Source organism: Canis lupus, chromosome 8 (assembly GCF_003254725.2).
Source record: "Canis lupus dingo isolate Sandy chromosome 8, ASM325472v2, whole genome shotgun sequence".
NCBI classification, from domain to species: Eukaryota; Metazoa; Chordata; class Mammalia; order Carnivora; family Canidae; genus Canis; species Canis lupus.
In genome coordinates, this window is record NC_064250.1 from 43,826,699 (window position 1) to 43,839,125 (window position 12,427).

Here is a 12,427-nt window from a genome sequence, read left to right on the forward strand (position 1 = left end):
ACCGTGGGCTGATGTAATGACCTGAGGCCTGGAAAAATAAACAGCTCTCAGGGAAACCAGCAGTAGCCGTTGTAAGCAAATCCCCCACAGCCACCTGGAACCTTGCACATGACGTGATTGGAAGGAAGAATGAGTAATCCGCTAACGTTAGCAGCCGAGGACGGGTCTGGGCTTGTGAGCATTTAAAATATCTGTATAAAAACAAACCCTTGATGTTTATTTCTATAACTGGCCTTCTGGATGTCTGCCCATCTATCTTCTGCAGGTGTCTTGGTCAGTCACGGCCAGTAGAATGGAGCTGAAGACAGGGAAGGCTGCTCATCCCTCTGCCTCTCTCCATAGCAACATGGCCTTTCTCAAGTTTTCCCTTTGCAGACAGGAGCCATAAACACATTTGGAGGCCCCAGAGAGCCCAGCCCCTTGTTTTAAAATTCGCTTCCCCAGTTATCTTGCTCCTTCACCCCACTGTATCTGCTTTGGCCATAGGGGTACGGTGGTGGGACAAGCTGAAGTGAGAATACGATTGGCCTCTGGGCCTTGCTTGAACAGCAAAGGTTTTTTCGGTAGGTGAGTTTGTATGCTTTTTGGTGTTGATTGCAAAACCATGTACCCTAGCCTTTTCTTTTGACCTCTGCTACTAAAAATCTGAAATTACTAAAGGTCTGCTAGGGTACTGTAATCGGCTCCTTCCAATTTGCTAGAAGTAAACTATGATCTGTGCTTTGTCTGAGGATCCTCATTCTGTGTTTATTTATAAAATGGCTTTGCAAGAAGGCAGGGTATCTGTCTTATAAACACACTCACGCGTTAGTGTTTTGGGGAATGAAGAGTGAAGTTATGATACGTTATTTGACAAATTTAAAACTGTCTTGTCCATTCTCCGCTCCCACCTCTGCCCCGGCATGTGCCCCCTCCTTCCCTCTTGCCTGAATTTTTATTTGCCAGCTCTTGATCTTAAAGAACAGAGCTTGTCAGATCGAGGTCAACGAAGTTACTGAGCAAAACTAGAAAGAAGACAGCTTGCCACTTCTCAGTACTTCTCATTGCAAAACCGCTGGGAAGCATTTCACATTCTTTTTGGTGGAAGGGTCATCTGAGCTCACTTAAGGCAGCAGAGATGGGGCCTTTTCTAAAATTTGTGGGGATGTGAGTCAGTGACGCTTTGGGGGAAAAGTTAAAAAAAAAGTGCCTATATGCTATATTGGGATCATCTATCCTCGAAGAACTGTCTTCTGTAGAATTTATATCTTGTTTTCCTCCACTTCTCAGTTTCTTCTGTGTGGGAGGGTAGAGGTCCTTGCTTCCAACAATGGCGAACCATGCATGGCCATTTTAGGTTCCACAGAGAGAAATTACTTAGACAAGCTGGTTGGTTTGTAATTTCCCTTTACATGTCCTCACCCACGACATTTTGTCCCAGCAAAGCACCCTATTTACTTACGGAGCCTACTGCAAACAGCCCTGTGAGTAGGTGCCCTCAGCCTGCATCAGGGATCAGGGATGGGCATGGTGGCTTCTGTTCTGGAAATGGGGCTCTGAGTCACAGTATGACTCTGCAGGGGTTGAGAGGTACAAGGCAGAACCTGGAAGCCCCACAGCCTTGCTCCTCACTTGACCCCTTCCTGGTGCTTGGCTTCGACTGGGACGTAGGAGGCAGACTTTGGATCAGGGCCCTGAGCTGCGGAAAAGTGCATCTGATGCTGCTTAATTGTAAGACTGTGGGCTTTGAGAGGGTGTCCTCGAGTACCACTGTTTCATTTTAAATGACAAAAAAGAGCCCAGGCTAGTTAAGGGCCTTGTCCAGGTCAAGGCCTCTACCTGGTGCTAAGAGGAAGAAATACAAGGAATGTCTAAAGCAGGAGCTGGCTGTTGGGCCATGGTGTGCCAAAGGGAAGCAGCAGTGGTGCAGTCCACTCCAGTGCAGAGAAGTGTTCTATCGCAGCTATTGTTTTGAGTTGCTGGCATGGTGATCATAAAAAAGTAGACTGATTCTTAGTTACATTATTATTTTTTTAGTTTGCCTACAGGCAGTGTGCCCCTTTATTGCCTTCACTTGGAGCAGACTGCGCCCCCTACTCATCCCTGTGGTCCAACTGGAGAGATTGGTTATTCATGGGGATCAGGAAGCCCAGGTTCACTCCACATTTGCTGGGTACACTGCTACCTTAGACTGGCTAAGACCTTAGACCCTTCAACAACTGGCTCTGGGGCCAGGTTAAATGCTTCACATCTACTTCTTCATTTAATACCTTAGTGACTCTGTGGGGTGTGTGCTGTCATTACCCTGCTTTTACAGGTGAGAAACTGGGAACTTATATTGTTGAAGGAAACTGCCAAGGTCACAGAGCCAACACATGGTAGAGGCTGATCCATCTGATCCTAAGGCTCATGCTCTTGGCCACCATGCTGTACCACCTTTACTCTAGCTGTTGTTGACTTCCATGAAACAATGACGGAGCCTTCCCTGTGCCAGGCCCTGGGGTGGAGTGTGCAAGAGGGGGAGTGCTAGGCCCTTACTCTTGCATTCAGCTTTGCCAAGGAAGCCCAGGTGTCCCTGTACCAACTCCACTCCTATTCCTCTGACTGTACTGAGTTCCCTCTGGCATTGGGAACAGCCATCCCACTGAGCATTGATCCCATCCTCACCTCTTCTGGACCAGAGGTGAAGAGCATTTCCCATCAGAAGGGGTAACCTCCTCCAGAGAAGTAGTCCAAAGTCCCTCTGTAGGTTAAGATTGGGTGATGGTATCATTTTCACCTCATTTGGCTGCCCACTAGCTAGGGGAAATGGCTTTTAGATTAAAGAGATGGGGAAACCCATTCCAGTGGAAGAGGTGACTATTTTAAATGTGCACATATTCTGTTTCTATTCTCCCCACCCTCACCTCTACCTGCTACACACCTGGGCGCAGTCTCAGGGGTTGACTCCATTCTGTTTGTCAGTGAGGTCACTTCTTTTCTGACCTGGCAGGGCCTCTCCTCTGGGCCTTGCCTTTTTTAGGTCCCTTGTCTGTCCTCTGATCTGAAGGGGGAGCCCTGAGCGATGGTGCATTCCCATCCTCTCTAGGGGATTCTCAAAGTCCCTCGGTGACTCAGACTCGGGAATCTGCGATGGTCCAGTGACAGCTCGGTGCTGGGTGTGATGGAAGGCCTGCAGTGGAAAGGCAGAGCCAGCCCAACACATGGTGCTTGGAAAAATGGTCCTCCAGGGGCCACTTGGCCCCTCCTGTGAAAAAGTGCAAAGTCCACAAGTAAGAAAAATAACCTCTTCACGTAGTTGGCTTGAAATCATAGGTGCTAAACCTTTATGTGGCTAAGTCAACAAAAAGGGCCTGCTCGGCGACGTTCCATAAATCATTCCTGAAGATTATGGGCTCCCGAAGCATGTCGTGCCCTGGAGACCGCATCTTGGACCCTTCAAAACCGGGAAAGTCAGTGCCTTCAGATCTGGACCTACCCATCCCCCTCCTGTGTCTGTGGTCCCCTCTGTCTCTGCTGCCAGATTCCCTGGCTCCAGCCTGGGGCCTGTGACTCCCACCCCAGCCGCTGACTCAGGGACCCCGGGGGCCTGGGGCACGGGAGTTCTTCTGCCTCTGGAATTTCCAGTTGTGACTTAGGGAAGGTTGTTTTTAATACACAGTTTATTTTGGGTTATCGTTCAGCATTTCATTCATTTTTGATAAGAGGCTAGGTGGGCATGTGGTATTGGAAGGGGTTTCAGGGTAATTGTGGGCGATACAACACGAGTGTTTTCCTTAATGTTCTTGGCCTGGTGGGATGATTCTTTTCGCAGTAAAACATAAATAAGCTCCTCTCGCTTTCCAGGCAGGTCACCTTTGACTGAATTTTTTCCCCTGGAAGAAAATCCAGGGCTTGATAGTCTGAGGGTGGAGTGTAGCATTTTCCAGGATGAGTCAAGGGGATAGATATTCTTTTCTCAGCTCCTGTGGTCTTAGCCCCACCGTTGGGCATTTACTCAGCGGTGGGTGGCCCGTGTCTGAAATGTCAGGCTAGAACAGAATTCTGCGGCTAGAGATGGCATAGCAGGGATTCAAGCAACAGAAGATTCTTGGACTAAATACTCTTTCTGTATCCTTTAAATAGAGACTCCATGGTTCTGCTGTGAATAAGGAGCTGGGGGCCAGGGGTGGGAGTGGGGGTGCCATAGAGTCCTCACTCTTAGGAACTTACAGTCCAGACGAGTCCCAGCCCCAATGGCCAGGCCTCCTTGAGGAGACAGATCCTCAGTCCTAGACTCCATAGAGGGAGACCTCACTGTAGGTTGGGGTCCTCAGGGAAAGCTTCAGGGATGCAGGAAGGCCTGAAGTGAGAATGGGTTAAGACCTCAGAGCGAATTCTTTCTTACTCTGTCTTACAGAACTTTTGTAGCCTCTCCAGAGGCTGACATGATGCCAGCACATGCCCAGTACCAATCAGTATGAGAAATTGTGTCCACAAAGTCCCCTGACCTCTGCATCCTATGTGCCCTGATCTCACGTAGGTCACTCAGGATCCTGTGTGAGGTCTCCAGGAGCACCCTCCTCTCTCAGTCTGCTGTTCTCTCTTCTGTCAGCTTCCCATTTCCTTGTCTCTCAGAAAAGCAGCTCTTGGTCAGGATGGACTGAGCAGCTACCCTTAGTTACCAACCATGCCACCACTGGGAGGAGAGCTTCCGGTTCTTTCTCTAGGAATATCACATCATTCATCAAGGCACCTTCCCAGGGCAAGTTTCTATGGCCTGTGACTCTTCTCAGTTCTTCTGTGTATGATTTTCTGGAAGACTGGGGGTTTTTTTTTCTCTCATTTTTCACGTAGACCTTGTGATGGTTCATTTTGTGTGTGAACTTGTCGAGGCTACAGTGCCCAGTTTTTCTACACCAGTAGACTAGTTTCTACACTAGTCTAGATGTTGCTGCAAAGGTATTTTTTGGATGAGATAATATTTGCAGTCAGTTGACTTTAAGTAAAGCAGATGACCCTCCATAACATGGGTGAGTGTCGTCCAATCAGTTGAAGGCCTTAAAAGCAAAAACTGAGATTTCCTGAAGAAAGAATTCTGCTTCCAGGCTGAAACATAAAAATCCTGCCTGAGTTTCCAGCCTGCTGGCCTGACCTATTGATTTTGTACTTAAGATTGCACTATCACTCCTACTTGAATTTCTAGCCTACTGGTCTGCCCTGCAAATTTCATACTCGCCAGCCCCCATGATCATGTGAACCAACTCTTTAAAATAAATCTCTCTCTCTCATATATATATATACACACACACATATAGATATATATACACACACTATATATATAGATATAGACAAATCTAGATATCTGGGTATAGATGTAGATGTAGATATAGGTCTTTTATTGGTTCTGTTACTTTGAAGAACCTTGATTGCTACTGACCTGCCTCGACTATTGCTTCTCCCCCACTGTCTCCATCACCATGAGGCTCCCCCGCTCTTTCTCCAAAGTGTTCACAATGGGCCTGGCTCACAGATACCTGCTGATTCAGGTTACCCAGCGTCTCAGCTTTTCTTTCTGCTCCTTCTTTTAGCAGCTCCTCTTCTGGAAGGCAGCAACCAGAAAGGAAGACCAGCCCAAGAACCTGAAACTCGAATCTTCTAATGTTTATGTTTGTTGGCCATTTTTGTTTAAAAAAGAAAAAAGTAAAGAGGAAAAAAAAGGAAAAAAATGATAAAGAAGAAAAAGTTCCCAGAACAAAAGGATACACTCTGGGCTAAAATCAGAATTGGGGATTAGCTGAGGATTTAGGTTGTCCACGCACTCCTTAGCTCCTAATTACCACGAGTAATTGAGAAGCACAGAGGCAGGGGCTAGTCATAGCAGACAGAGCTGTTCTCCATGCTTATCCTGTCTTGGCAGGACATAGGAGAACCCGTGCCCTGGGCCTGCAGATAGGGTTTAGGGTTTGCCTGGTTCAGCCTGGTCCCTCCCTCTCCTGTCCCCCTCTCGGCCCTCCAGCCCCGCTTCAGGTCTGCTTTGCTCTAGTGCTAGAGCAGGTGGGGGCAGAGAAGGCTGTGTGTTTTTTGGTGGCAAGGGCCAGACCGTGTCCTCATTTCTTCCGGGCGATACTGTTCTATTGTATTTCTTCTCTCAGGCAGTCAGAGGTTTGTAAGTGAAACTCGAAGCACAGTTGCTGGGTGAGGAATGACCTGGCTCCTGTCTCTCCTTGGTACCATCTGGGATTGGATCGTGAAGGTGGGGTGCAAGAGCGTGTGGGAATATGCAGTCATGTATTTGCATGCCCCCTGGACAGCCCCAACTGCTCCTCTCTGCTGCTGCTTATGCCTTTCAAGTATTTGCAGATGAGCCTGGCCCTTCTTAGCACCATCAGGCCAGAACTTCGGATGTTGTCATCCTTTCCTGAACTTTCTTAAGCAGAGACTGGATGTTCTAAAGTGATAGGCATCTCCTTCTGGGAAGCTCCCTCTCTGAACCAAGGGCTTAGGAAGAGACCCTTGAAGTAGACCCCTTGTCTTGCATTATCGCAAGGTGACTTCTTGGTACGTGGGGAAAACTGATAGTTGTGAATTTCAAGGTTCATTTGGGAGGTGACCTAGTAGGGTAGAAGGCAACAATGGCCCTGAGGATGGGGCTGGCTTCTGGGTCCTCAGATACAGAACGAGTGTATGCCTCTTGGTATGTATTGATTTGTATTTGCATGACCTCTGGAGAAGCATTGAAGGAATAACAGATTGATTGATCTATTATTGATTGTTTGATTGACTGACTAAAGGGAATGAGAGGGCTACAGAAATCCTCAGTATAAGGGGTAAATTGATAAAGATGGAATTGACAAGTCTAGGTGTTTTGCACTGTATTGCTATGTAACAAACCTTGCCAAAACTTAATGGCTGACAACAAAAATAATTTATCCTTTCTAATGTTTTTTGTGGATTTTCTGGGTATTTCCTTGACTGGCTCTATCTGAGCTCACTCCTGGACTCATCCAGCTGGAGGGTCCATGGGGCAGGAGTGGCCAAAATGGCCAAGGTCACACATCTGGCAGTTGGCACTGGCTGCGGACAGAGCAACTCCTGTTTTCTTCCGTGTGCCTTTCATCTTCCAGTGAGCTGGCCTGGCTTCCTTATGTGCTGGTCTTAGGGCAGCCTCTAAGAAGATGAAAGGTGGAACTTCAAGGCCCCTGAAGGCCTAGGCTTGGAAGTACACCGTCACCCCTGCCCTTTCCATGGTCAAAGCAGGTCAGCATCCATGTGGAGGGGTCTGCATAAGAGCATGGATACCAGGAGGTGTAATTCACTGAAGCCATTTTCTAATCATTTAGCACACCAAGTAAAAGAAAAAATTGGGATGAGAAGAAAAATCAGATTCACATATGGCTGTGAGAGAGGGTATTGAAGAGGGGTGGGGAGCATAACCCAGGAGACTGCCGGGCCGGGAACCCACTTTCTGTGACTTCCTAGTTGTATGACGTTGAGAAAGCCGTGCCGCCAGCCTGTGTTCCTGGGTCCTTCTCTGCTCAGAGAGGGTAATTATAGCACCAATCTCAAAGCTTGTGATGAGTTTGAAGTGAGTTAATATAAGTCAAGTGCCTGGTACCAAGCTTGGCGCACGATAAGCCCTGAAATAGATGTGAGCTCTTAGTATTCATTCTGTGTTCTCTAATGGCCGGTAAGTGACAAATTTGGCTTTACGTTTTCAGTTCTAAAGCAAAGAGGGAGAAATACTTGATCACAAGATGTGTGGAGTATTTAGGCTGAGAAAAATAGTTTGTTGCTGTGTTAATGGACGAGTACGTGATTTTACACACTTGGTTTCAGATGCAGCAGATTTGGGTGGTCTGCACAGCGTCTGATCTGAAGAACTTCACACTACAAATAAATGTATTTTTCTCCCAGAGCAAATGATTAGAGGCAGTAACCTCTGTCTAAAATTTAGCCAGACCAGACTCGACGTCAGCAGCCCTTAACTGCAGTCCCAGCTTTTCTCTCTGGCTGAGTGCACTTGGGAGAATCATGAATCCCTCCAAAGTTCAGCTTCTCTGTCTACAAAATGGGCGTACTAATAGTGCCCAGCTCAGATGGACGAAGAGATCAGGCAGGCAAAGCCTTTGTCAATCACCTGGCACATATTACTCAGTGAATACTTGCTTTGACTATTATTAGTATAAAAGATGGTTTAAGGGAGATCTTCTCTCGTTGGAAGGGAAGTTCTCTGGGTACTCTTCACAAATGGTTAGTGATATTATAAATGGTCTCCTATCTCTTAGTGGGGCATCTGGAATTTTCAGGGCCTGTCACAAAGTAGTAAGCACACAGGCAAACAAGCAATAAAACCTACTCTTAGCCTTCTCTCTGATTCCACACCAGCCCCCATTTTTCCAAATTAGCCAGCTTTGTCACTTGAGTGGTTTTTATTCTCCATAGAGCTCCGCGCATCCTCCATGGAAGCTGGCTGTAAATGTTTCAGGGCAGCCTTCACGGACTTTTAGGGGTCTGCCCACGGCCCCCACACCACGGGTTGCCGCCTCTTCCTAGATGGCTTCTCTCCACATTTCTGCAGTGTCGGGATCCTCAGTGGTGTGAAGTCAGGTTATCTTTCTTCCTGCCCCTGGGGGAGTTTCCCCCCCACTCTCTCTGCCTCTTGCTTTCAGCCTGATTTATGGCTTTAGAATTTTGGCCCAGAGGGTCTTAATTTAAAGCCTCTGTCAGAGGTTGTTACACGAACATGGTGCCAGTAGAAAACTGTTTTCCTTTGGTTTTGCTCCTCTGTCGCCTTTCTCAGGGCGTGAAACATGAGGTCGGGAAATAAGGTAACCAAATTGGGATTGGGGGAGCTATTGAAAAGCTCTTGCATAATCCCTGGAAGGGGCCCAAGTCAAAATCCTAGGCCTTCAAGCCAGCTTTATGTCTCCGATCAACCGATCAGTTTCTGTTTCTTACTTAAGCTGCCTCTAGAGGCTGCTCCGGTGGTGGTTCTGATCAGGGTCAGAATCCCTAGTCTCAGATCTGTCAACTGTTGTAAACTCCTGTTCCTTTAGCCAAGGAGATTCTGTTTAGTTTTGCTGGGTTTACATTATAAAAACAGTAGGGTTTTTTTTTCATTGGTTTTCCAAATTCAAAATTATATTTTCATAGTGACTGTGCTCTGCATACTTGCCTCCTGACCCTGAGATATTTTTATGCCCCTAAGGAAACATTCCCTTCCCCCACAAGGAGAATCACTGGGCTATTGCTTTTCAACATTTTTCTTTGGAGTGAGACAAAGAATCTTTCCCCCATTGTGTGACTTTTCCCCAAGACAGCGTTGGGCTGCTCTGCATCTCTGTGTACACCTGCTTGATTGAAGCATCTGTACTGCTCATTTTTGGATCATTAATGGAGCTATTATTTCAGAGCTTTGGCTCCTTTAGAGCTAAGTTGCTGTTATTTTGACCATTTGTGCTATTCAGGGAGCAGCATGAGTCTCCAGGTTGCTGATATAAACTTCCTGGCTCTATGAATGGTATTTTTATAACGCACCTAACATTTCATGAGATGCCCAAGACTGTTCCAGTTCTCTTTAAGAGGAAAGTTGTGGAATCATGTTCGTGAAAGAAATAAAGATATGATAAAGTAAAGAAGGAGACCAAAGAAAGTAATAGTGCAGTAATAATGCTGTGATCCCTTTTATTGTAAAAAAAAAAAAAAAAAAAAAAAAAAAAAGAAGAAGAAGAAGAAGAAGAAGAAGCAAAACCAAAAACAACAAAAAACCAAGTAGGTGTGTGCATATGTATTTTCATGTTGTTGTGCAAAAGAAAAGTTTAGGGAAGGTGGTGTTTAACTTTGGTGAGATTATGGGTGCTTCACAATTTCCTTCATACCTGGAAAAGAAACCCAATGCGATTTCTTTTTAATAATGCAAGGACAAAAGAGGACACAACCACCACACCAAGCATGAAAGGGAAGTCAGGCAGGTGGGCTGTTGGGTGGAATTTTGGGGCCAGGGGCCCTGTGGGGCTGAGGCCCTCGAGCTGGCCAGGCCTGGCATGGGGCACCACACGTAGGCTCAGCCTCGCTCAGGGAAACCACGTCTGGCTGTTGAGACGTGTTCACATGTTGCCTGAGGCTGCTGAGCTGAGTGTAGACACTTCCTGTGGGCGTTTGTCTCCCCCACTGGAGAGAGCAGCCTTGTGTCATGGGCCCGGCCCTGTCAAGCCTACTTTGCCCGGCCCTGTTGGAGCCTGGGAAGGAGTGGGGTTGGGTGGTGTTTCTGCGCCTCTTGGGCACTGAGCATCGCCGCCCCGAGGCTGGCAGCCGTGGCTCTGTCCTGCTGTGTCTGGGCTTGGGAGAGTGTCCACGCACACAGGCATTCCGCGTCAGCTTGTCAGGTCTCAGGGGTCAGGCTCCTGCACCTTCGCCTGTCCCGGAGCCAGAAGACAGCGCATCAGCAGGAACCACTCTGAAAACAGTCAGGAAATTCCACCCCCGGGGCAAACTGCTGTTCAGATAAGGAGCAGCCCTGCAGTCCGCCCCTGGCTGGCTCGCTGGGGTAGAGGAACCTACCGGGTGAGAACGCTAATGAACCCTGGCCGTGGAGCGGCCACAGGGAGGTTCTGGGCCTCCAGCCGCACCCCCTGCCACCCCGCCACCACCCACCACCACCGTGGGCTGGGGTGGGAGCCACTGCTCTGCGTGATGATTCACCAGCCACCAGTTCCTTGGAGCCAGGTTGGGTCTTTGCTCAGAAAGCAGCAATGATGAGCCGCGAGAGTGAGGGTCACCACAGGCTGCATCCTCTCTTGCAGAGAAAGTCCATTCGTGTGACCAGGAGAGGCAGAGTGCCCTGGAAGAGGCCAGGCAGAATCCGCGGGAGGGCATCGTCATCCCCGAGTGTGCCCCCGGGGGGCTCTACAAGCCAGTGCAATGCCACCAGTCCACTGGCTACTGCTGGTGTGTGCTGGTGGACACGGGGCGCCCACTGCCCGGGACCTCCACACGGTAAGCCCTCCCAGCCCTGCCCCCTGCCCCCCGGAGCCTGTCCAGTCCCTGAGATGGACCTTGCGGTAGGAGAAGCAGCTTCCTGTTAGGCTAGCCTCACATTGCCCTGCTAGCCTGGCCTGGTAGAAATCAAGGCATGAGAACATGTCTGCTCATGGGCAGATAAGGTTCTGGTGGAAAGACCTGGGTCTTGGGTTCTGGTCACAATTCCGTCCCTTTCTAGCTGGATGACCTTGGAAAAGTAGGTAACCCCGCTGAACTTCAGTTCCTTGGCTAGGAGGTTATCGCCCCGTCTGAGTCACTAGGTTTAACGGATCCCAAAGATCCAGAGTGTAGACTTCAGGTGACATCACTCTGCTTCAGTGATGACAATGACATGCCTGAACACGTCTCAGTGGAAGACTGCTACTGGGATGGCCTGGCAGCTGCTGGACAGCGCAGGATGTATTTTGCTGCCAGCCCTGGGCTGCTAGCAGTGGCTCCGGAGGGCTCAGTTTCTGGCTCCTCCTCGCTACCACCCCCCCCACACCCCACCCCGTGTCTCTCTTCCCAGCTACGTGATGCCCAGTTGCGAGAGCGATGCCAGGGCCAAGAGCGTGGAGGTGGATGATCCCTTCAAGGACAGGGAGCTGCCAGGTGGGAGACAAGGCTGCCCCTTGCTGGTGCTCTCACCTCTTTCTGCTCTTCTACCTCCTATCTCCTATTGTGCAGAAGCAGCTCCCTCTTCTGCTCTGGCTCTGCTTCCCCTTCTGTAGGATGGAGGAAGGTGGTGGGGTGGGGAGGTGGGTGGTGCTGGTGGGGCATCACAGGAGCCCTGGGATCTGCATCTAGCCTGGGATTTGTCCCTATACTCCTGTGCCCTTGAGCACATTGTTTCTTCTCCTCACTCATAGCTTTTATCTTTGAAATGTAGTCATTAGGTTAAAATCCTGTCCTCGCAATCCTGCAATTCTTTATCTATCCTGGGGTGATTGGGACAGTGTTCTGGGGGCTGTGGACTCTTTTCCCCCCAGGCTGAGAGGATGGCTTCAGGGAGGGGTTGTCCCGAGGAATATGGGCAGCATCCATGGCCAACCCTGCACAGTGTTTTTGCAATCATCCCAGTGGCACAGGACTCTCACTGGGATGTGATGCCAGACACGCAGGCAGGGGCCCCAGACCCTACAACCAGCTGCTGTGATGGGTTTCTCTTATTTATAGCGTTCTCTGCCAGTGAGTTATAATAAGGTTACTAAATATTGGTGGCTTGGAACACTGTAGTCTTTAGCAAGCACAACCTTGGATCAGAGCTGAGGAGAGCTGGGCCACTTTCCCACTCCCCATCAGGACTCCACGGTAAGAGCTGAAAACAGAGGCTCCTGAAAGTCCAGGGGCTTCCCGGTGAGGGTTGTAAAAACCACCCTGTAATAAGATTGGTGTCGTCAAAGCCGGGGTCCCTCCTTCTGGCCATCCCCTCATCAACTATGAACAG

At 48.9% G+C, this 12,427-nt stretch overlaps 1 protein-coding gene across 6 annotated transcripts in view; it reads left to right on the forward strand.

The window, feature by feature from the left end:
• Nucleotides 1-12,427, forward strand: part of SMOC1 (SPARC related modular calcium binding 1) — a 164,729-nt gene that overhangs the window by 133,904 nt on the left and 18,398 nt on the right. For all 6 annotated transcript variants that reach the window (XM_049113302.1, XM_025442533.3, XM_025442536.3 and 3 more), the window contains exons 8-9: nucleotides 10,764-10,956; nucleotides 11,510-11,592. In XM_049113302.1, coding sequence (XP_048969259.1) covers nucleotides 10,764-10,956; nucleotides 11,510-11,592 — 276 coding nt within the window. The remainder of the gene's footprint in view (nucleotides 1-10,763; nucleotides 10,957-11,509; nucleotides 11,593-12,427) is intronic.